This window comes from Acanthochromis polyacanthus, chromosome 14 (genome assembly GCF_021347895.1).
Source record: "Acanthochromis polyacanthus isolate Apoly-LR-REF ecotype Palm Island chromosome 14, KAUST_Apoly_ChrSc, whole genome shotgun sequence".
Lineage (NCBI taxonomy): Eukaryota > Metazoa > Chordata > Actinopteri > Pomacentridae > Acanthochromis > Acanthochromis polyacanthus.
The window spans coordinates 23,464,790-23,488,930 of record NC_067126.1 but is presented as its reverse complement, the minus strand read 5'-3'; the positions used below and the strand labels follow the sequence as shown (position 1 = coordinate 23,488,930).

Here is a 24,141-nt window from a genome sequence, read left to right as displayed (position 1 = left end):
ACCGTAGCGTCAAATGTAAATGCTTATCAACTACAGTTGTTCCAAAGTGGATTAGCAGTTTTACTTGCAGACCAACTGTGTTGTCAGGAAGGGAAACGCTGACAATATTTTGACAGTCCAAGTGCACGTCTAATTTATTCCAGAGTTCATGTACAGCTGATGAATTGTGTGGGATCGCGATTTGAGTCCAGCTAATGCCATAGTGCTTCACAGTTTCCAGTAAATTCAGTTGTCAAGATGGCTATTCAACAGAGGCTTTGAGTCACTTGGTTTGAGGTCTTATTTCATCTGGGATGGATTACAGTGAATAGTTCTTCCTCCACTTGTCTGTTTCTTTACTTCTGTTGTCTTTGTATTTTGTACTTTAGTCTTTTTGGTATGGTGAAGGAAACAGCTCAGTGACTGGCTTTACATCATGTGACTTGACAGTGATAAATCTATAATATTGGCAGATTTAACTGATATGTTTCATAGCAAATGCAGTTGTATTTCCCTGCCTTTTCTGTCGCCCAAATTTAACGAACAAACCCAAGTGAGAAAACATTTGTGTAAGTCTCACTGTTTTTAAGAAACTCTGCAATCACAGCTGTGGTTGTTGTGGTCATTTTGAGATTGGGACCAGCAGTTGGAGGGTAACAGGGACCAGCGCAAACACGAGGCTGTGGATCTGCAGCAATATAAACACACACACACAAACACACACTCCCATTTTGCTGGTGGACAGTCTTTGTAATTAAGGCTGAAGTGAGTATCCACACAAAATTAAATCTCAATCGACATAACCAATTTGGTTTGGTTATCTTATAAAATCTGACAATTAGTCTGTTCGTCTGTGTGTCTGTATGTTTGTGTGTGTGTGTGTGTGTAATCATTGCTATTCAAGACCAGACCTCCAGTCTGGTGAAGAAGTAATGAGGCATCACAGTTTACGCTTTGAACATTTTCTGTGTTTTATATGTAAGAGTTGATTAATTCACTGTAAAGTTGATAACTGTGCTGCGAAGATGTAGAGTCGAGAAATCTGAACAATATGTGCCAGATTGTATTTGGGTTGTTCGTTTAAGGATGTGTACACTGATGTATAATGATTTGTTTTGGTGTTCAAATGAGCGTGTGTTTCCTTGGAAACTGATAAGTGGTCTGTATTTTGTTGTAGCAAATGTTACCTGATTTTATATCTAAAACAGATACAACACATTTGGCACTCCCATTAAGTATCTCATTGGTAATTTGTCATACAAAGAGTTCACTTGTTTGGCTTAATGTCAGAGCCTCCATCAATTTGTTATGTCAGTGATTTGATTCTCCAGTTTCATTGATGTGGAAATAACCCATTGTAGTTCTTTTCTTTTACTACTTCAGTCCTCTCTGAAACATTGTTCTTTCACCACTCACTCTAATCCCCATCTTTCTCTTTGTCTCTTTTCATTGTCTCTAGATGACGGTTCAGAGCTGAGTTCAGGCCGGGACACCCCTGCCAGCAGTTCATCCCGCCAGGGAGTTGGTGATCAGATAGAGGAGAAATCCAAAAAAGACAAGAAAAAGAAAGCAAAAACAAAGAAGAAAGAAAAGAGCAAGGGGAAAGGAAAAGAGAAAGAGAAAAGAAAGCAGAGGAGCCTGAGGAGACAGAAAAGAAGAGCAAGAAAATAGGCTTTGGCCTGCTGAGGTGAGTAAAGGGCATTTTCCATTTGCAAGGGCTGGTTCGCTTTAGCAAAAACTGCACAGAGCCAAACAGTGATGACATGTATTTTCACTCCAGTCTCACAGCTGGATATAGCTGTGCTGTGCTACATTACTGCAGTCCCACCATAAACTCCATATACAAATAAAAGTGAGGAGGTGTGACGTCACGTACTGGTATGCATTGAAGCTGGTTTGAATCGCCGAATTGCTGATTATGTTTGACTGCAACCACCTGTTTGGTGCCAGGATCTTCAGAAAAAAAGGAGTTAGGAGCGTTGCCTTTCACACTCAGGAGACATGGTCCACTACCTCGGACCTCAGCTCTCTGGAAACACTGACTGGTCCACACCTCACATGGGCTAGCGCTAGCTACTTTGGCATTGTGCTAACAGCAAGTATCATAATCAAGTCCCCCTATAACCACAAACATATTGGAACAGCAAGTCTGGAAAAAATATTTAGGTTTTTCATTACCCTGAAGCTACAAAAGCCCATCTCAGCACCAGCTCAGTAGGTAGGGAGAGCAACAGGCAAACCAACTGTTAGTCACAGCTGTCTGGCAGTGACCACACAGCAAATATCAAAGCTTTCTATTAGCCTTTGATTATTGTCAGCAAAGCACTGATTTACAAAAAGACCACAAGCACACTTACTACATTTATGATCTGAAGCCATAATGACGTTTTATTATGATTACAAAATTGTTGAAAATTATTTCCAGGGAGAAGTCAGCGCTTTGTGAATGTAAATAGTTTCTGCTGGTCATTGGTGCCACTGTATTTCAGTCTTGGGAGTTGCGACTTTGGTCCTGTTTGGTATCAGCACAGCCAATCAGAGTCAGCCCATGACGACCTGCTAACTGTTGCTGTACCTGAGTGGCTAAATTCTTGTGTCTGAGCTGAAAACTGAAAGAAAATTTCTCTTTTTAACAGTCTCTCAATGTTCCACTCTCATCATTTATTTTTTGACTTTAATCCTGCCCGTAGAAGCCATGAGCAACTACAGCTTTTGGATCTTTATGTTACTGTTACTGAAATTTTATTTTTATTTGATGCAAGGGGATACATAAGGAAAAGTAATCTTATCAAGCATTTATTAACAAAATAATATTGTGTCACACTTTGTGAGAAGCGGTCTGCTTGACAACAATCCTGCCTTTGTTAAATATCAGAAAATCTGATCTTTGGAGTCAGTCATCCACAAGTATGTGCACATACATGTTCAGTGTTCACAGAAATTAGCACACTTTCAACACACCCAATGCATTCATACGGTATCAGACAAACATGAACCCTGAGGTCGTTTTCCCTCATGAAATACTGTCACATGGTCTCAAGCATGCAAAGACCAATCTAAGAGCGGTGCACCAATTTCTTTAAGAGGTGCTGAAAATTATCAGCCAGAACTATTTTGTGTGATTTACGTTAACACTATGCCTATCAGTATATATAGACACACAGCATGAAAGGGCCAAAGTATTTCTATGAACAATTTGTACTTTCTACCTTAATGGCTACCTAATATCACTTCTTTTCACCACGGTTGTTTTGCGAAGTGGGATTTCACATGACCATTACATAGATACAGATCTGAAGAAAAACACTTGCATGCAATTTGATCTACAAAATACAGCCGCAGCCTTTCAAAAGACACTTACAAAAGCAGTCTGTGTGAACCAGAGCACAAAAGAAACACTTCCAGATTTCAAAGCGCCAGTTTATCACAATGATTATATCTGAAAATTGCATGTTATTTAAAGTGAAATATAAGGCAATTAGACTAATATGCAGTAATTTCACTTAATTGAATAGGTTTAATGCTCTTTCTTTGAAGGTCACCACCTTTTTCTTCATCTCTTTTCCACCTTGTTTTCCTCATTCTCATCTTAGTGTGCTGTCTCTCTCTCTCATAGCTGCAGGACTTACTCATATATATATAAAATGCTGCCTTTTTTATGCACTGTAAATGACTCTTTATATTCAAACCTGTTCCTAATTTTGTCATATCAGTTTTGTTCATGAAAAGACAAACGGATAAACAGATGTGAGGATGGTATGTAGTGTGTACTGTACACTGTGTTCTTTTTCTACAGCCACTTTCTTTTTTTTTTTTGTAGCTATAAATCTACCTAACGGCTTATCCACCTGTCTCAATCTTTGTCAGGTCTTCCTGAAGTGTCAGCCCTTTAGCAATTACAGTCCATCACTGCACAGGTTTTGACTTTGGGTAGCATGAAAAGAAATTAAATTGAGCATTAGTGACAGTTTCATAGCGTGACCTTAAGAATCTAAATTTTTTTCATAGCTATATTTAGCTTGATAATGCACTTCTGGAAGCCTCAGAAGACGAAGAGACCTTGAAAATGGAAGAAAGTTCCTGATAATTGAGCAGTTTTGATAAACGATTGCTTTGCCCAAATTGTAAAAGACCTTTATATCCCATATTTCATTGGCAGCTGTGTTCTAACGGTAGTAAATAGTGAAAGTTGTCCAAAGCAGGGTCTGTGATTTATTCTAGTCAAAAATTTTTCTTTTTTCATGTGAGGAGACCCCGCTGTTGAGTTTCCAAAGATTTCTAAGTAAATTTAAAAGTAGTGATGATTTGAGCATTAGTGAAAATGGGAGAACAAGGTTTGACTGAATTTTGCAAAGTGGTCTTTCCATTCAGTGTTAGTTATTTACAATTTAGTGATCTAACTCAATTCAAAACTAAATCAACTAAACCTGAGGGGGAAGAAAATCTTGAATGGTTCGACTTTAATCATATTTAAGTGAATTTATAGGCCTGTATATATTTAATAAGAAGACCTCCAGTGAAAGTTTTTCTACCTTTCCAAATTGTCCGTAAGGTTTTCCTATTTACTAGAAGATGCCAGTGTCATGACTGAGCATTTCCTTCAAAGTGCAGACTCAGCAAACTCTTTAAGGGGAGCCTTTTACGCTTGAGATGTAACACAAACAACAGAAAACACATATTTTTATTACCTGTTGGACAGGAAGGGAAGCCCATATTCAGCTTCCAGTGGCTTTCATTGTAAGCAGATCTGTTAAAGTTACATACTTGCAAGTCTATATGGATTTCACCAATTGTCATTTGAGTGTAATGATCATAGTCAGTAGTCAGATATGGAGCTCATATTTGATTTGAATTTTTTTTTTTTAAATTGCAGCAATCAGTTTTCTGTTTGTATTGGTGACATTTGTTTATTTGGTTATGGTGACTCAGTTATAAGATTACCAACAAGGGCAAAGAGGCAGAAGTTTAAAAAGCAATTAGCTTTTTTTTGAATGCCGGATGGATTTTACTGTCAAATCCGATTCCAGTTCTAATATAATTTGTATCACCAATGCAATATACTTCTATTCCTGTGAATTCACAGATTACATACCTTTTGATATTCAACATTCCTCCTTTTGTCGCACCTGTAGTTCTCCATTATTCTTTTTCTCTTCCATATCCACTACGTGAAACGCCTAAGGACATCATTCTGTCCACCTGCTGTACTCCATCACTTTCGTCTTACCGTCTTAGTAATGTTTTAAGTGCTTCAGAGTTCAGGAAAGGTTATAGCTAATGCCCTCTTTCTGTGTTCATCCATCTCTATTCTGCCTGTCTACCACTCTGTTTGATTATGGTTTGGACAGCCCATGCAGCACACCGGAGAACATCTCTAGTTTAATCTCACCAAGCCTTCCCTCCATGCACCTCTGCCTCCATCCATCCTTTCATCTAACCACCAGTTCCCCTATCACATCTTGCCATGAGTGCTTTAAGAAACCATATAATACACCCAAGGATATTTTTAGACCTTTCCTCCACACCTCATCGCTCATCACCATAAGAGAGTCTTGATTAGAGACCAGCGATAATCTGAACCTTTCTCTCCTTCTCCTCTTTCTGACCATATTTCTATAACACCCCCCTCCTCTCTCACTCTTTCCACCCCCACCCCCCTAATCTTTGGATCATTCCAATTTTTCCTCTCCGTCTGCTCCCTCCAGCTCCAGCTCTCTATCTGCATTTGATTGCATGTAATGGTGGTAGACTGAGAAGGCAAATTGGTGCTATTCAGTAAGGCTGAGCTGCTGATTTGTCATATTCATCTAAGGGCACCTTTGATTGGCCTAATGGTCTGGAGGAGAGGTAGTATGGAATACTCAGCCTTACTCCAAGGTCTCTGGTTTTACAGTAGTTAAATGTTCGTGTTTACCAATGTCACTGGTTGCTTCACAAATTTGATGCACAAGATCTCTTTAACTGCTTTATTTTTTTTCATTCCAGCACCATTTGCAAAGACATAGAGTTGTATTAGTTCTGTTATCTTGCTCTTTACTTCCTACTTGTAAACTTCAATTTCCAAGTGAATCATATTACATTTGAATTTTTAATGTGAACGAAGAGAGGGTGTAACAGGATAAATAAGTGTGGTAATGTAATTACTGCAATGTTTCATTGCCATTGTTAACCCAGGCATTAAAGTCAGGCTCTGAGTGTTTGTTTAAAATGCCCTTTAAAGTGGACAGCTGGCTCTGTCATTCGAACCGCTGCCACCTGCCAATCAGATATGCCAGTCATCTGTGAGTGTGTGTGAGTGTGTGTGAGTGTGCGTATGTGTGCACGCACTGTGACAACCACCCCACCATCATGAATATTCATGTGATGATAAAACATGATTGGTCACACAGTCAGATGGTTGTCATATAGTTGGCACGTGGTGACTGTGAATCTTCCTGACAGCATGTGTGTGCATGTGTTGTATGCATCCGTGAGCTCTCCAAAATGTCTGCTGCTGTGTGACCCTTTCTTTTTGTCTGAACTGCGCATGTTTTCTCTTTCTGAAACCCAGATGAATCCAAAAACCCTCAGAACATTTATAGTTAAGACCCAAATTGTTCATACCAATATTGAATTTAGATTTTTAGTGAACTTTCATTGAAACAGTACGTGTCCTCTGGTTAGAAATGACATAAAATGGCACAAAAGATGCTAAGACATTGTGTTAGACCTTACTGATAAATTTTAACTATTCCTATGTTGCTATATATTCATTTTGTTGATACTGTTATTTGTTTTTTGTAAACTAGAAAGACTGTGTCCACAATTATCCATTATTAATACTTTTCTCTGCCAACTATTTCTTGATCACTTTGACTCCATGTTGCAGATTCTGATCTTGTTAGAAGGTCCAATACTGCCCAAAGTCAAGTCTTTCAACAGACTGTCTGATGTTTTCCTCCAGAATTCTAATGTCTTCCTCGTTTCTAATGACGTTGTTTACATTGACAGGTTTGCCCAGCTCCTCAGCTGAAGAGCACCCCAAAACATTACATCCCCACCACCATGTTTGAGTGTGAGGATGGAGTTCTTTAGTTTGAATGCTTCTTATTTCTCTCATCAAACACAATCCGTGTCCCTGTGTCCAAACAACTCCATGGTCAACTTCTCCGACCATAGAACTGATGACCAAAAACATTCTTTGTTTTATTCAAATGAGTTTTTTGTAGTTGTTAAAGCCACACTACTATTCTTGCCAGTGCTGGGGTCACTTTTGGCTTCCTACTGTGACCTCCCCTATTTTTCACAGTGTGGGACTCATTGTACAGTTTGGCTTTGCTTGGCACTGTAGCCACTGGTGCTTAAAAACAGTTGGATATGGCTTTATAGCCTTTCCCAGTCTTGCGGGTAACCACAGTGTGCACCTCTGTCTCAGTGATGGACAATAATAGGGAGCTCATTAAGCTCTTTGGTTTTAGTTGTGACTTGGACTAGTGAGTGACTGGAGAAGTGTGGCGTCAGCCCTACTGTCTGTGTCATTTCCAGCAAGAACAAACCCTCTCGGTCAAACACAGATTCACTACAAAGCAAAATTTGGCATGGATGTGAATAATTTTGTACATAACTGTATATCGTGCACGCATCAGTACTGTACACAACCATAACTCAGTGCTCAACATAATTAACACGGGTGGAGAGTATGGTTCTCGAGCTGTGCTGTCATCTGTGTGTCTGTTTGTGTGTGTGTGTTTGGCTCTGAGAGAGAGAGAGAAGGACTGTCTGTACAAATGAAAATATGGCAATCTATTAGGTGAGACTGGGAAAAGGACAAGGTCTCTCAGAATGGGACAAGGACCGGTGCTGCTGCTGTCAGTGCATCGTGTTTACGTGATGATGTGCCTTGCAGAGTATGTGCGCATGCTGTTCATTTTCAGTTTTAAAACAGTGTGAATTTATGAGAATCTATGATAATGAATGCATGGGCGCCTGCTGGCTTGTAATCATGCACTGCTGTACTTAACATCTAGCTCTGTTGCTTTGTTTTGTGTGCGGATGTGTGTGTGTGTGATTTTTATGTGTACATATCTGTATATATTTGCGGAATAGTCTAATTAAACTGCTGAATTCATTAGAGAAAATTCATTTGGAAGGTATTACCCCACCAAAACTTAAAACTCAAAAAGCAGCCCAATTGAGGTGGCAGCCACCAACCCGGAAACCGTTTCTTTACCTCTGCATGATACATGTAATTTCACACTCGCGCATATTGTCCCATTTTTTTGCTTCTTGCTCTAATCCCTCCCTCTCCACTCGCTCCAGCAGGTCATAATGCTGCACCTCCTTTAGACTTAAAGTGCTCCATCGTTGGGACTATTAGCCTATCTCCACGGTGGGGCCCATTAGGCCTGACTAGCTTCATTGTGGGCTGTGTAATGGTTGAGCTTCATGCTAGGCCTATTAACCCAAGTCTGTGCGAACTGTATGCCAGTGTGTTTTTGAATGTGTGCGTGTGGCGTGTATGAAAAGGTTGATGGTAGAAAATGGACTCACTTTGAAGTCGCAGTCCCCGTTATTTGCGGGAGGTTTTGTGATTGGCGGAGCTCCACATTACATCCAAATCATCTGCATATGGGTTTTGTGGTAGCCAAAGAAGACTTGAAAGGAAATTGTGTACATGTGATTGTGTCCGGATGGGACTTTGTTACAGGTGCAGTGCTGTAGTATCAAGCATTATACAACACCTGCATCAAAAAAATACAGCCCTGTAAAACTAAGGTGTAATTTTCAATTCCGTTTAGGGAAGTCATTAATTACGTTAGTGTGTGATGTATCAGAAATACATTTCTAATCAGTATGACATTTCCATTTAAACCAACCGATCATATGTTTGAGAGGACTAGACTGATCACGTTAGTAACCCAGAAAATGGAGGAACAGCTTCAAACACACAGTGTTGCACTTTAATCCAAACCATGATGGTTTCCTAAACCGAGCCAAGTAGTTTTGTTGCTTAACTGTAGCCAAGCTTCTAAGATGTAGCTGACAATAGGAAAAGATGCATTTTAACTAAAAGCAAGATATTTTTGTAAACTGTTTTGTGCTTAAACCTAACCAAATAGCAAGTGAAAACAAACCGCAAAAAAAAAAAAGAAAAAAAATGGAACTTACAACTGCAGTGTAAAGAAATCTAGAAAAGGTCAAATAAAGTATGAAATAACAGTGATCTTTTTGCAGCTTCTCTCTTCCCTGTCTTAAGCCTCTCCCACAACATGAATACATTCAGATGCACCTTCTAAAACGTCCCAAAATGGTTAAAAAAAGCGCTAAATATTAATATTTGCCCACGACTGATGTTTCTTCGACTCCTTATCTGCCTGAGGCCAATAAAATTAGTCCAAATACATTTTACGATAGCTTTACTTATGTATAAATCAATTATTTTTTTATTTTATTTTTTTCTGAACAGCCAGAAAGTAACATTTTATGTCCACATTTTTTTTGTTTATCTGCCATCTGTACTGACATCAAAAATACATCCACACACAAGTTAGCAGCAACAGTTAGCAGAGAAACTAGATGATCATGTGGAGTGAGTTCCATCCTCAGCAGGTGTCTTCTCCTGTCTGTCATTATACTTAACAACGTTGCATTGTCTTGTTAGAATTCTGAATTTTACTTTGAGGGCATAATTACTTACAATTAACAACCAGCGGTGTGTTGATTACAATTCAGACTATGATTCTAAAGTTAAAACACAATATTCAGATAAGCATTTATTCACTTTTAATCACTTAGCAGCAAATAACCAGGTCAGGTCTGAGTAAGAGCATAACAAAATTTGTGCAAGATGATTTCCAATTTTCAATGCAGGAAAAAAATCCTGTCTCCTGACCAGACATTGCCTGTCATTGTTTAGTAATTAGAGAGCACATGCTTGAAACAGGGGAAGGACTCTGCCAGTCAAACACCATGACAGGAAGTCATTGAGGTGTCACTGACTGATGTCATGCCTGCCAATCATCAGCGTGTGTGTGTGCGTGTGTGTGCTCCGAGCACGCTTGTCAATCACCTATTCCCTCAAGAAGCCATTTGCCAGTGATAGCAAAGGGAGGCATGTCTTGGGAGGGGCAGAGGGAGGAAGTGAGAGAAGGGCACGGGAATAGAAAGAATAGGTGAAGTGAGAGTCACAGATGTTGACAATCATTTTTTCCTCATTTGTTGTTTTGTGGGTTTTCTATCAAGAAGCACAAGTGTGGAACAGTCCTCTGAACACTCCCCTTTTCCACTTGTGTGTGATTCTGTGTGTATTACAGCTGTTGTTTGTTCCACTTGTTCATACCAAATAGCCTCTCTCAAATAACCCCCTCATCATCACAGAGTTTGCTATAAGGCAAAGATAATAGTGTGTATGGTTTAAAGTAGAAATGTTACTAACAACTCATTTCTCTCATTTTTATCAATTAAAGCAAACTTATATAAAGACTCCTGTCTAACTCATAAAAACTGGGCTCAGCTTCACAACCAATCAACATATCCAACATGTAAAACATCATTCAACCAAAAGGTTCAATATTATATAGAAAATAAAAATCATAAGGACACTACTAGTCAAAAGATTGGACACACCTTCTCATTCAATGCTTTTCAGTTATTTATATTATTTTCTACTATATAGATTAACATTGAAGATTAACACTTTTTTGTTTGCAACGTCATTCCATCTGTATTCTTTTATAGTTCTGATGTCTTCATTATTAATCTACAATGTAGAAAATAATTTAATAAAAACCACTGAATAAGAAGGTGTGTCCAAACTTTTGACTGGTAGTGTGTATCCCAGAAAAAATGTAAACATAGAATGAGTAAAACCCTAGAATATGTATGCTTAAAACACCCAAATTCCAAAATCACATTCCCAAAATAGCATAAACAAAGGTTGCATAGATGAACCTGCAATTGCAATGTAGAAATTCTATAAAGTACATAAATTAACCAGTTAACATTAAATATTGTTTACTGTAGTTGTAGTTTGGAGATTTCTGGGTAAGAATATTGTATATTGGGGTCATAAAGGACATCCCAAAGTATCAGTGTTTGGATTCTTGATATGGTAAGACAATGTAATAGTAGGGAAAAAAATATATCCAATCCCTATGCTTTCCTCCTTGGCCTGCCATCTGTGATTGCGTGCCTGTGACCAGAGAGTCCTTACTCGTACATTCAGTTTGAGAGGAAAAACACAAACTTTTAGAAAAATATCAAGAAACCTCACCACATTTGTAGCAAGGGCATGTAAGAAAAAGCAGAAGTTAAAAATTCCACCATATTAATTATGGAAACCTGCACCTGTGTTTGGCAAGCTAAAGCTAAACCCAAAATGACTCAGCAGCCAGGTGCAAACAGTCCTCCTCGCCATCTGTGATGATGACATGTGCAGTAAAGTTTCTGAAATGTTTGAAATATTGACAGTGTTGACACTCGGTTATGGTGTTATACTGTTGGCATACTGTGCCTGCTGCTGGTTGCTCTGTGAAGTGAAGCTGATATTTAAAAATACGTCCAAGGAGAGGGCCTGAGAACAGAGTGAGGAATGTTTCATCATCTTCTCATGTACATTTAGCCTTTTGGTTTTATCAGTAAACACAAAAGAAACAGCGTTCAGCTTGGATTGAATGTTGTTATTTGGTTCTTTTTTGTTCCACCTTTCCTCACATAGATGGACGCTTAAAGAAACCTGGATATATATTTCTAATTAAATCTTTCTCACATGTAAATGTGCAGCCATACACTTTCCATACAGATTGTGGTGTTAGCTCCTGAATATTCATGAGTCATCATTCTGTTCCCACTAATGACACAACAAGAGGTAATGTATTCATCCTAACTGGCTGCTAATCAGCTGCTAATCTTACTCTGATATTCCTTGTGAAACGACGCTCAAGTGATAATGTCGTAACTTGTAAATTTAAAAATGTGTTCCGGACAATCAGGCTATGTGTGTGTGCGTGTATGTGTGTGGCATGCTTGTCTGTTTTATTGTTTAAAACCCAATTCAGTTCTTCTGTACCACATGTTCTTATCCACTTTGAACCTGAAATGGAAAATGGAAAATCGGTGTCATCTAAAGAACCTTGTTTCTAAACGTATTTGGGATTTAATTGATCATCTCTGTTGGACAAAATTCATTTGAAAAGGAAGAACGTGATAAAGGAAGACGCTGACAGCCCGCTGTAATAGCTTAAAAAATGACAGAAAAAAGCAAAAATTCAACAAATTATAGTGTTGCCTTCTCCTCAACACAATGGTGCTCAGAAAGTAAAAGGTCAAAGCAAGCCAATTTGCTTCCAATTTGCTTATGTGTTTTGTTATCTCACAGTATGTGTGCACGTACAACAGCAAATACACTTATGACTGTTGTTACAGACAACCCTTTGTGCTCAGTTTGAAGACTGTGGCAGCGTCTCTTTATTTCTCTTTTTTCCTCTCATATTGTAGCTTTATAAATATGCAGCTTTTTCTTTCCCTCCTCCCTCGCAGTCAATACTACACCCCCATTCACTCTGTGTGTTTCTGACCATATTTTATTTCATGGACGTATCTTTGTTTTGTTGCGTGAGTGTGTGCGCGTCCAAATTCGTGCATGTCGGTTCCCAGGATAGCCCAGTAACGACATAATCAAAAAGGAACTGGGGGGGGAAGTGGCTCTAATTAAACTGTATGTGTCCATTATGTTTATATATTCTCCTCCATTCTCTGTACCTTCCTTTACTGTTCTTGCCCCTTTCATCTTGCTGCTCTGTGGCGCTAAATCCTCCGTAGTCGCAGATGGTTGCTTGTTTGTTGTAATCAGTCTTTTCTTTGGCACTGACCCTACAGTGAAGATGCAGTAAACACAGTGATGTTTTTGAAGTAGAGGAGAGAAGCAAGTAATGAGCGAATGATGGAAAGACACCAGCTCCTCTCCTCGGCAACATTGGCTCCGTAAGACGCTGTGAACTTTCCTTTGAGAATGAGGTGACACAATTGCGTCACAGAACTTCTGCAGATTCGTCAGCTGCGCTCATGCTGCAAATGTGGAATTCCACATCATCGCAGAGATAGTCTGTTGGATTCAGATCTGGGGAGTGGGGAGGAATTTAAAGTCCAGTTTGCTTTGTGATGTGGTGCAATATGATGTTGGAAGAAGTCATTATAAGGTTGTAAATTGTAGCCATAAAGCATAGACTGTATTTAGGAGGTATAAAATAGATTTTTTTTTTTCTTATTTTATTTCGATTTGTCAAATTTTCCAGTCTTCAGTTGACAAGTTTCATTTAGCTTGTGCCCATTGCAGCCTCAGATGTCTGCACTTGAGTGACATAAGTGGATTTTTCCGTAGTCTTCTACTGTTGTAGCCAATCTTTCATTCAGGTCACCACAGTTGTAAAAGTGCTTTTCTGACTTATCTTTTGTATCTTTGTGGCAGCTCAAACAAGTCCAACTATTCTCCTTTGACTGCTCTCATCAACAAGATGTCTCTGTCCGCAAAATCGCCATTCACTGCATGTTGTTTTTTTGTTGTCTGGTTTTTTTTTCTTTGCACCATTCTGAGTAAATTCCAGAGACTATTGTGCGTGAAAATCCCAGACAATCAGCAGTTTCAGAAATACTGAAATCAGCCTTTCTGGCACCTACAATCAAGCTCTGGTCAACACCACTGACACCTCACTTTTTTCCCAATTTTGATGTTTGATGTGAACTTAACTGAAGCTCCTGAACTGTATCTGCATGATTTTATGCTTTTCACAGCTGCCACATGATTGGCTAATTCAATAGCTGGATGAATAAGCAGGTGGGCAAGTGTTCCTGATAGAGTGTTCAATGGTGTACAGTGTGATGTTCAATCCCTCAGTGGTCGTTGGAGTGTTGCACTTGGGTGGCCAATGCTTTTAACTGGATTCTGAAAGGTAAAGCATTAATTACTTTTTGCAGTAATTTAACTTCATGTGTTAGCCTTTTTTCCCATTCATGCCCTTTAAGTAGCAATAGGGAAATGATCTTGGGGCTAAAATATGTGAGTTACTTTTAATTTTACTGAGGATCTAGGCGTTCATTGTCAGCATTTAGTGCTCTTCAATCACTGGTCTTTTCTAGTCTAAGCTAGCAGTGGAGAGGAAACAGGGATGACATGTAGCACAGAAGAGAAGAGAGTAGAGGAGGGCATGACAGAGATTAAGATAAGTGAGAAGTGTTTGATAGCAAGGGGATTGTCAAACGAGGCAGCGAGATGTAAGGGCGAATGCGAGGTAAGCTACAGACAGAGTGAAACTGAAATGAGGGTAATGAGAGAAGAGAAAGTGAGTGCCGTGGCATGAAAAAAAGAGGAAAAGGTAAAAAGGAATAAAGGTGAAAGAGGGGTAAGTAAGGGTAAGAGAGAGAGTTGAAGGAAAGGGTAAGGCTCTGTAGGTAGCAGTAATTAGAGCAAGGCTTGTCCCCTGTGAGGCAAATACACACACATGCTGTTAATGCACACAGATGATTGTAGCCCTTCATTGCCCATCGACTCCCCCTCTCTAGGTGGTAAATAGGCATTACCCTCCAGTCCACATCAGGCATTTCAAAGAAACCCTATTACAGCAGTGCTCACACTACGCCTTCTTTTATTACGGCAATGCAGACATATACACAAGCTAAAACAACAATGCAATCATACTTTAAAGTTGCCATGAGTGTTGTTTTAAATAGTAAACTAGCAGGTGCGGCGACACTTCAAAAGCATCAGCGGTAGTGCACAGCAGAGACAAAAAGGATAATACATCAATAAATTGACTAGATAAATAAAACATAAAGCGCATTATAAGGTCACGGTTTGCGTGTTTGAGATATTAACTATTTAGCAGGTTTGACTGGCTCAATTCACCACGTCCTTCTCACTGCTGCTGCCGGGGTGTAAAGTTTAATGAGCTTCTGTGAGTACAGGTTTTTCTTTTTTCGTCAGCACACGAGCGGGCTGTGCATGTGTATGGTGGGGTTTTTTTGCCGCTAAATGATTGGATGCTTAAATATCAATCAGACTTTGTCACCATAGCTCCATGTTTGGCTCAAAGTGTTGATATGCCTTTGGCCTCTCCCAACACAATCCCTTATTATGATTGACTCGGCTGATTCTCATCTGACCAGCTCACAGCTTAAACACAAAAATCACATAAGCATGACCAAATCAATCTCTTTAATTCTTAGATGTTAATTTTCCAACTTCTCCTTTTGAGACAAAATGTCAGCGTGCTGTTTTTGAGAAGTCGCTCTGACTTTGTTTCTAAATACATACACTGCAGCACCCCAGAAGCCAAATTGGTCACTTACTACTTTTGGCCATGTTTACCTGTGGAATCTGTCACTTACAGCTCATTTTGTTTATTGATCAAACTGTCCAGTAAGAGTACATCTGCATCAGAGTTCCAGGATTTCTGGTGAGGTCATCCAAACAAATGTCTCTTTCATCTGATGTACTGATCTGCTGTGGTTGTTGCGATGTCAGCGTCTTCTGGGGTCCCTCGACCCTGCGTGGGTGGCATGCCAATGCTACTTTTAAGATTTTGCTAGCAGTTCCTTATATTCCAACAGCTAGGAAAACCATCAGCTTATCGCATCCCATCAGGTTCACTAGTCAGAATCTCCCAGTTCAGATCAATAGATCAAAGCTAGAGGATGCAGGATAATAGAAACAAGCCAGAGTAAACTGTATTTTGAAAACATACAACAGAAAAAAAGCCATCCTCTCCCTTCAGGACTCCATCCAAAGCCACTCCTCAAAACACACTAATGCAGACTATTTGTGAATCTGACTGAACAGCTGTTATTTTATCTTAAGAGACCTGTCATTCATTCCTTCTGATGTTACAATATTAAATGTTATATCAAACACTCTCAAAGTTTCAAGTATTGAGGTAAATTTTTGAAATTTTGTTTCTGAATAGAAAGCTCAGGCACATGAAATGCAGTCATTGTAACTCAGGAGCACAAGGTGCAGGTTTCTGGACTTTGGACATTTAGAAAAAAGATGAGCTTTTAAAGAGGGAGCCCTCAAAGACACAGGAACTGAAGCAGGCCATCTCAAACAGAGGATGACCTCAAGCTGCATAAGGGGCCATTATAAGATAAACAAGGATTTTTTTTTTTATCTCATAAGTGAAAGCCACTTTAATGGAGTCCCAGAATAGAAATACAGAGGTGAAAATAAACATAATAACCCCTCTTTTACATCCTAATTTTATTAAACTTCCTTCTTAAGTTCAGCAGGGGTACTTATGTTTTTAAGATGAATCACATTTAGAATGAGTCACAGTGTACTAACTTGAATGACAAAAATATCTCAGTGCCAATGCAGCTATCCAGGAAAGTAGATTTGCTTTTGCAGTCTTCTTCCACAAAATATTCTTATGTGCAGCAGCAAACAGTACCAATCAATTTTAAGCAATTTACTGAAAAATGTCTCTCGATGGAAAACACTACCTGCTGTATTGATTCAAGTTGGAAAAGGACATCTGTCTGGTTCTTTGAAGTTTGAAACAAACAAAAAGAAAAGGTTTTATCATGTTCTTTGCTAAAGCAAAGTAACCAAAATGCCATTACAAGAAAAGCACTCTGATACTGCAGTAGTCCGCCAAGGCTGCTCAGATGTTGTATAATTTCCGACCGATAAAGTCTTCAAACAGTTTGTGATCCACAGCGGTCGATTTGTAACAGGTTTGCAATCGTGATCATCAGCAGGCAGCTGACGTAGTGTTCACTTGCAGTCATAGAGTGAGGCCGAGCCATTATCTCACAATGACACTGAAATGTTTAACAAATCTGTGGGTCCAGACTATAAGACCTGTCACTGACAAAATCTAATCAGTTAGTCATGTGTCATTTCTGATCTTCTCTGAAAATTTCGTCCAAATCTGTTAGTCCATTTTTGAGTAATATTGCTAACACAGACAGACAGACAGACAGACAGACAGACAGACAGACAGACAGACAGACCAGCGCTGATCGTCACATAACTCCACCACATTCCTTGGCGGAGTACCAATACAGTCTGTATTGTTTTTCCTGAACTTAAGGAAACCATTAATTGCAAATGTCATGGTAGAACAAAAGTATACATGAATTCTGAATTACTTTTGCCCATTTGTTGTACAAATGCAAAAACCAAAAATAAGAAAAAAAAAATGTTGACAAAATGTCGACCAAAGCTTGTATCAGATTTCAAAGTATAATTTGGAATCTAATTTGAACTCGTTTGTTGTTGCCGTCACTTGTGTCCATCTGTATGTTTGTGTCTATATGCTTTTCAATGTTTTGACCTACCCCTGCTGTCTCCCAGTGGACTGCCTCCTGGAGAGTGAACAGAAAGTCCTTTGGGTGGGTCATATGGCTAGGATCTGTCTGGAGCTTGTTGTCTTGTTCACAAGGTCCTTCAGCGGTAAGGCCATGAGCCACATAGTCATATTCCTCACAGTAGTTCCTGCTCAGTCTGTTTTGCTAATTGTTGCCCTCCTTGGAACATTTCACAAAATGAACATGCAGTCTTGATTCAGCTCTTCCTCTTCCCACCTCCAGTCCTTCGGGAATTGCAAAGCTTTTCCTTCGGCTGTCATGGTCCATAGATGAACACTTCTGGAGACCTGTTCTTGATTGTTGGTTCACCACCTCTTCTCTGATGTCTTTATTCTGGAGAAAAGGATGTGCTGGGAGGAGCAAGATTAATTTGAGTCTCTTATTATTAGTCTTTCTTGGTGTAGGGGTCACAGAGGGGAAAGGTCGGGGCAGGTTGTTATGTCTTCTTCACAGCTGTCTAGATCTTCTTGCAGCCTATCAGCTCGAGGGCAATATCACATGTAGAGGAGGTGTTCTTGGTGGGGAAGGGGCAGTAAATGTGGAGACAACATATGGAAGGGGCAGAGTCCATTCTTGAACTCTACATCCTTCATTCTCTTCTCTTTTTTTAATCTCCACATACTTTTCTAATTATTTCAACGTTAATCCTGCAGCTGATCTCTCTGCCCTCACTTCTGCTTCTCTTCCCATCTTCTGGAAAGATTGCTCGGTTTCTCATTCCCCTCTGCCGCTTTTTTTCTTTTTTCTTTGCTTAATCTTCTCATTCTCTCGTTACTCTCCAGCATCTTAAATAGTCTATTAATTGTACCTGTTGTTGACGAACATGGAGGAATTCTCAGCCTAATGTTGCCTCGTTTGCCCCTTATTATTTTGTGGTGCGTGTAAGTGGTTCAATTAAAATATTTGATTTTCTCATTTCGTTAAACAAATATCTCCTCTGTAGGCTCAATGGGACTGCTCTACTTCGACTTTAAATGGGTTTATCATTCACACTCAAATTTTGAACTCATTCTGATTCTTTTCATGCAGATGGGTCATAGGGCACATTTGTTCCGAGCAGCGCAACCCAATATTAGACACGGAATACTAAACATTGAATGAGTCATGACAAAATTTATTGTGATGTTGTTTCTCAGACATACACCAGTTATGTGTCAATGGGACAACCAGGAAGAAAAGACAAGTTCTCAATATGCAATAGAAACAATTGCAACAAACTGTGATGGTTCAACCTCTTGAACTTTCCAATCAAGTGTTTCCTCTCCTAAACTTATCAAATATCTCTTTCTTCACTGGCATCTGTCACTACTCACAGAATAACCTGAACTCAGCAGTCTCAATGCCATGATGGGATTACAGGAATATTCTGTCATATATCTCCCAAGTTGAGATACTCTGTACACCTAGGTTGTACTCTCTGAATAAATTTCAACAGAGAACATGATTCGTATTCACTTATCAAATAGATAAAGTGTCTGCTGTCCAGCACCTGCACCTAGCAGGCACTTGCCCTCCATTTGTCAAAGCAGAACTTTCCCTGAGTCTTCCTTCAGACTCCCACCAGTGTTTAACATTCAGTCCAGGCTTAGACGTTGAGCTGCAGAATATACATTCCATCCTCATCCCCCAAAAAATCACAAAAATACTCCTGATATGTTCTGATTCATTGAAGGATTTAAGATTCTGTCTTATGAATCGGACCCGTTTTAACCCTTATGTAGCACAGAGAGAAGGACACTTTTGTGGACTTTCGGAGTAACTTTCCTTTTATCTGATATCACAAGTGAGCATCAGTTGCTGACCTCAGGACAAGATTGACTCGATCAGTCACACATTTGGGTGTTAGCCATGTGTTATTTTTACAATCTGCCATGACATGCCTAAGGCCTCTCTTAACCCTTAAAAAGTCGGGACCGAGTATACTCGGTTCACGCTTACTCACACAGCCGAAACCGAACATTCTCGGCTCAACATGTGTGACTTGTTTATGATTGCTAATTAACATAAAATATGCACACACTCGTATGTTTAAGTCGATATAAACATTGGCCCAAAATTTGCTTATTTCAAACGATAAAGCCGTATGAGCCATTATAACGAAGCCGCAATTACGAAGCTCTTATCGGGGCCGCGTACCGGCCGAAATTCGCTATGGCGAACATCTGCGACAATGCGACCTCGCAAGACTTGATCGATGTTTTTATGGATTAGGTGGCTTTAGTATATGTTTTAGTATATGTACTTCTCCAGAAACATGGCCCTGTAAGGGTTAAGACAATGGCACATGCATTTTGGCTCAGCTGATACCTCACAACTTAAACACAAAAATCACATGAGCGCCACCAAATCAATACATTGACCATTTAGATTCAAGGTGTTCAATTCTCACAGTGGCCAACTTGTTTATTTACCTCCAAATACCACCAAGTCTGAAGTCACAGTTACCTATTTATACCTGAGTGTTATGATGTTCTGTCATGTGCATGTGTTTGTGAGTCTGCATCTTCTCCAGGTAATGACTTGTGCAGCGTCCAGTAGTGCTGAGTACGCTGTTGCTGCTGACCACACACAAACAGTATTGACTGCTGTGGTTTGAGTATTGATATGCGGCCACTTAAAACGGGCCTCTGAGTCCATTGTGTGGAAGCCATCTTTTAATTTAGATTAGACTGTATAGAGTACATTCGTATTGAGCAGTAGCTTCACTTATATCCTCCCTCTGCTTAATTTATTAGATTACCCATACCAGAGTCATTCCAACATTCTTTGTATTGGCAATCGCTGCTTGGAAATACTGTTAACGACCACTAACCTATACTTGTAGGCCTACATATTGCTATTTCATTTGTTTGTTCATTTCTGTACATTATACTGAACTCTATTCCCTTATGTACCAACAATATTTATGATTTTTATTTCATGTCAAGATTGTGTGGGTCTTTTTCTGATACAGAATGTACTAGAAACTCTCACACTGATTAACACAGTGTCTGTCCCTTATCTGCTTCCATATTATCCCATTTCGCTGAAGCCTGTATCTATTTTTTTCTCTTCTATGCTTTCTCTTTTTTTGTTTCTGATACCATCTTGCTGTTTTTCTCTACCCAGATTCGGAAAGAAAAAGGAGGAGAAGAAGGAAGCGAAGGCGGCTCTGCAGCGACAAAAGTCAGACATTCTGAGTGACCATGAATTTGAGAGGATGAAAGAAGAAAGAGAGAGGTGAGGAGCTTTCTGGAGATTAGATTTTTTTTTTTTTGGCAAAAAAAAATTACTGACAAAAAAATTCCAAATAGAGTGAAGGTGTGTGTGTCTCCCCTAATTGAGGAAATTTCTTTAAACATCTTTTGATTTCCTCGTTGATCACAGGTGATTGTTCACTCATCATTTTCATGAGACGCATTGAAACCACTTTATTAACATTGCTGCCTTTCCTTTCTTACATTGCTTGTAATCTTTACTGTCCTCTCTATTGTCTGTATCCCTCTCTACTCTATGCCTGTCATATCTGAGCTCTGTGCTCATGGTGTGCTTCTAGGTGTTTTGTTTAACGATGTTTCTCTGTCATAGCTCCTATTGTGGCTCAATCATCAGTAGCACACTCATCAAAGTCTCCTCTGTTTCAACAATATTCCTATTATTACTAGACATGTCCTGCATTTCTCTTTCAGAATTGAGGCAGCACATCCTGAGCTGCGAGAGCAACAGTCCAGAGACCAGCAAGGCGGTGGGCCGGCATATCCAGATTTCGAGGATGACGACGCAGATCCCAACTATGCTCGTATACAGTCCTTCAGGGACCGAGATACTGCTCCAATCCCTCAGCCACTCGCTCAGTCACCTCCCTACAGTACCATTCTGCACGCCCATGGCCACACACCCTTCCCCCAGGGCCCCTCTGGCTTTCCAGGACATGGAAATCATTCCAATGAAGCTGGAGTCCTCCCTGATGATGACCCCCTTGACAAACTCTATGCCAAAGTCAACAAACCAAGGGGAGCTGGACCTACATCTCCTCCTGCTCCTGCTCCTGCTCCTGCTCCTGCTCCTGGTAATGAGAGGTAAGACACTATGACCTTATCAGGATGTAGTTAAGCTCTCCAGTAGTGCACACGGTTGGATTTAGTCATTTTAGTCACCGTAGCAGAATCAATAGAGTTTGATCAGTTTGCTTTAAAGATAGGTTTGATGCTTAAAAGATCTCATATAGTATAGTTCTAGTCTGTGGTCTGTGCTGGTGCAGAGCATGAAAGGGACTTCCAGGTGAGCCCCCAGGGTTGTGGTCAGGTTCAGAGGATAACAGGGTTGTCCCTGTGTGGCCTCACTTCACACAAAGCCAGGTGTAGTGGTAAAGTATGCTGTCACCTAGCTGTCACAAACTGACTGTGGATACATATAACCTGCCAACAAACAGATAAATACTTCCCCACTGTCTGCCCTTTAAGTCTGACTTCCTCTGCTCTCCAGCTTTACAGTGCAATATTGTCTTTGTGATGCTTCATATTTTCCCCTCTTTTTGCTCCTCTCCTGTCTAAGTCACTGTCATCATTCCCAGTGTATCTCTCATAGGCCAGTGTATGTCTCTTTATGTGTGTGTATATTTGAGAACAATAGACAGACAAAAAGGAAAGACTGGATTGTTTGTGTCTGCTTCAAGCTTCACTCTAAGCACGTGTGTATGAAGTGTCCACTGACATACATACAGAGTGTGTGTATATTTGTGTATTCCACCAAAGAAAAGAAAAAAACCCCCACCGGATTCAGTGTGTTCGTCTCAGCTTCACAATCCAATCCTGACTCTTTACCTTTATTATGTCAGTCACAGCTCACTTACTTCTGAATATATCTTCCAGTTCAGATATTCTCACACACAATCACACACACATCCATACGCATCCACCTTATTTCTGTACCTGTCATCAAGCGAGGGAGTAAACCTGTTTGATGGACAGCTTCAGGCTTTATAGAGATGTTTTCTGACTCCGTCTTTCTTCTGCTGTGTCCTCCATGCATAATAGTGTTTAATTATGCAAAGTCAAGGTTCCTTTGACCTTGACTTAGCAAAGCCAAAATATTTTTAAAAGTGAACTGTTGCAAAAAATATATTTATGGTTAAGGGGCTGAATCCAGACACACTTGGTTTAGTGTTGGCCAGACCAGTTCAAGGAGATAAAGTCTATGCCTGTTTCTTCTATAAACTAAGGTTAAACATGAGTGTATCTGAACTAATGCTGCTTCATCCAAACCCAAAAATATCTCAAGTCTGCTGTGTGATAAATAGTGTTTAAGCTTCTTTAAACAGTTTACCTTAACTCCTGAATGTCCAGTAATTCTTCACTTCTTACTTTGTAGACTCTCAAAGTTTGATCCTTGAGTTGCTTGGGTCTGAGTGCTGATATTTGCTGTTAAAAACATTAGTCACAGGCAACAGCTTGATATGCTTGTTATTAAACGTGCAGTGTGGAACTTTTGTCTCCCTTTGCTGTCAATGAGAGTAATTACACAAACGCTGCCAACGCATGCTGATGACATAAATATAATAGCTACAAAGCGTACACCAAATATTTTTCAAATACCTTCCTGTCCCAGAACAGAAACGTGACATCCTTGTCTGCCCTCAGTGGTTTCTTTTCTTTCAGCACTCTTCAGCAAAGAAAAGCCAAACTAATGGTAATCTCTGTTTGTCTTCGCCATCAATCACTTTCCTTTTTAGACAGTAATCCTTCCTCTGAACATTGACTGTCTTTTTTGTCTGGAGAATCAGAAACATGTCTTGGCCACTGCCTTGGTTTTTCCACTAGATTCCACCAAGATCCTAGACGCTGTAGCCCACTAACAGATACTACTTTAAACTCTGGTGTTCTGTTTTTTGTTGTTGTTGTTTCTGTACGTACAATATGTGATATGCTATGAGCTTGGCCTCAGTTTTCTATACACCAACTGGTGAGATACTATGTCAGTGTTTACTTGAGTAGACTGTGTCAGCTGCAAAGCCCGAGAGAAGTGTTTTATTCAACAAACTCTCAAACAAGTGTGGATCCATTGTGATGTTTTCCAGAAGATTTACTCGATTTCAGCTGCTGACACTGTGCTAATTTCTGGCTGTTCACTTTAGCATGTTCAATAGTATTTACTGGGGTTTCTTCCGTATATCTCTTTCATTGAAAGAAGTAACATGAATCTTAAAATGTCTTGATTTCGGAAACCTATAACCGTGACCAGCGGTCCTGGCAGATAGTGCTATTCATTTATCATCACTTCCTGAAACCTGATGATGCAGACAGAAGGAAGTCCAGGTATTGGCTGACAGTAATCGATGGTACCAAAAAAAGAAGTTAGTGTGTCAGCGGTGTCTGTGTGTGTGCGTGTTGCTGTGTGTCAAGGGAGGCCAGAGCCACTGTACGCTTGTGGGAGACGGAGATAAACAAAATCACTAAGGACTCCATTCCATCATCACCTCAGCAAAGCAATGAAGCACACCGATTTACACACACACAAACACACAGACACACACACACACACACACACACATCCATCCACATAGAGACTGATGCAGTGACAGTAACCCCAACAACAAAAAGCTCACAAATATGCAAAGTTGTGTGTACATGTGCCACTGTGTGTGTGCAGACTGAATATTAGGTGCAGATAGGACTGCTGTCTGTTAGAGAAAAAAGTATTTTAAAAAAAAACGGCTTGAAAAGTCAAACTACAAAACAGGTACTGCTTGGTCCTTGATACAATTGGATACTGATGATAATTTAAGTGATAAAAAAATCAGCTGAAATTCTATCTGACCCCCGTGGTATTTGTTTAGGCTCATAC

The 24,141-nt window shown here is 39.8% G+C and overlaps 1 protein-coding gene across 1 annotated transcript in view; it reads left to right on the top strand.

Annotated features, from left to right (window-relative positions):
• LOC110957809 (partitioning defective 3 homolog B-like) overlaps positions 1–24,141 on the top strand; it is a 241,583-nt gene that overhangs the window by 130,466 nt on the left and 86,976 nt on the right. The window contains 4 exon segments of the mRNA XM_022204011.2: positions 1,439–1,606; positions 1,609–1,666; positions 20,428–20,538; positions 20,988–21,377. Coding sequence (XP_022059703.2) covers positions 1,439–1,606; positions 1,609–1,666; positions 20,428–20,538; positions 20,988–21,377 — 727 coding nt within the window.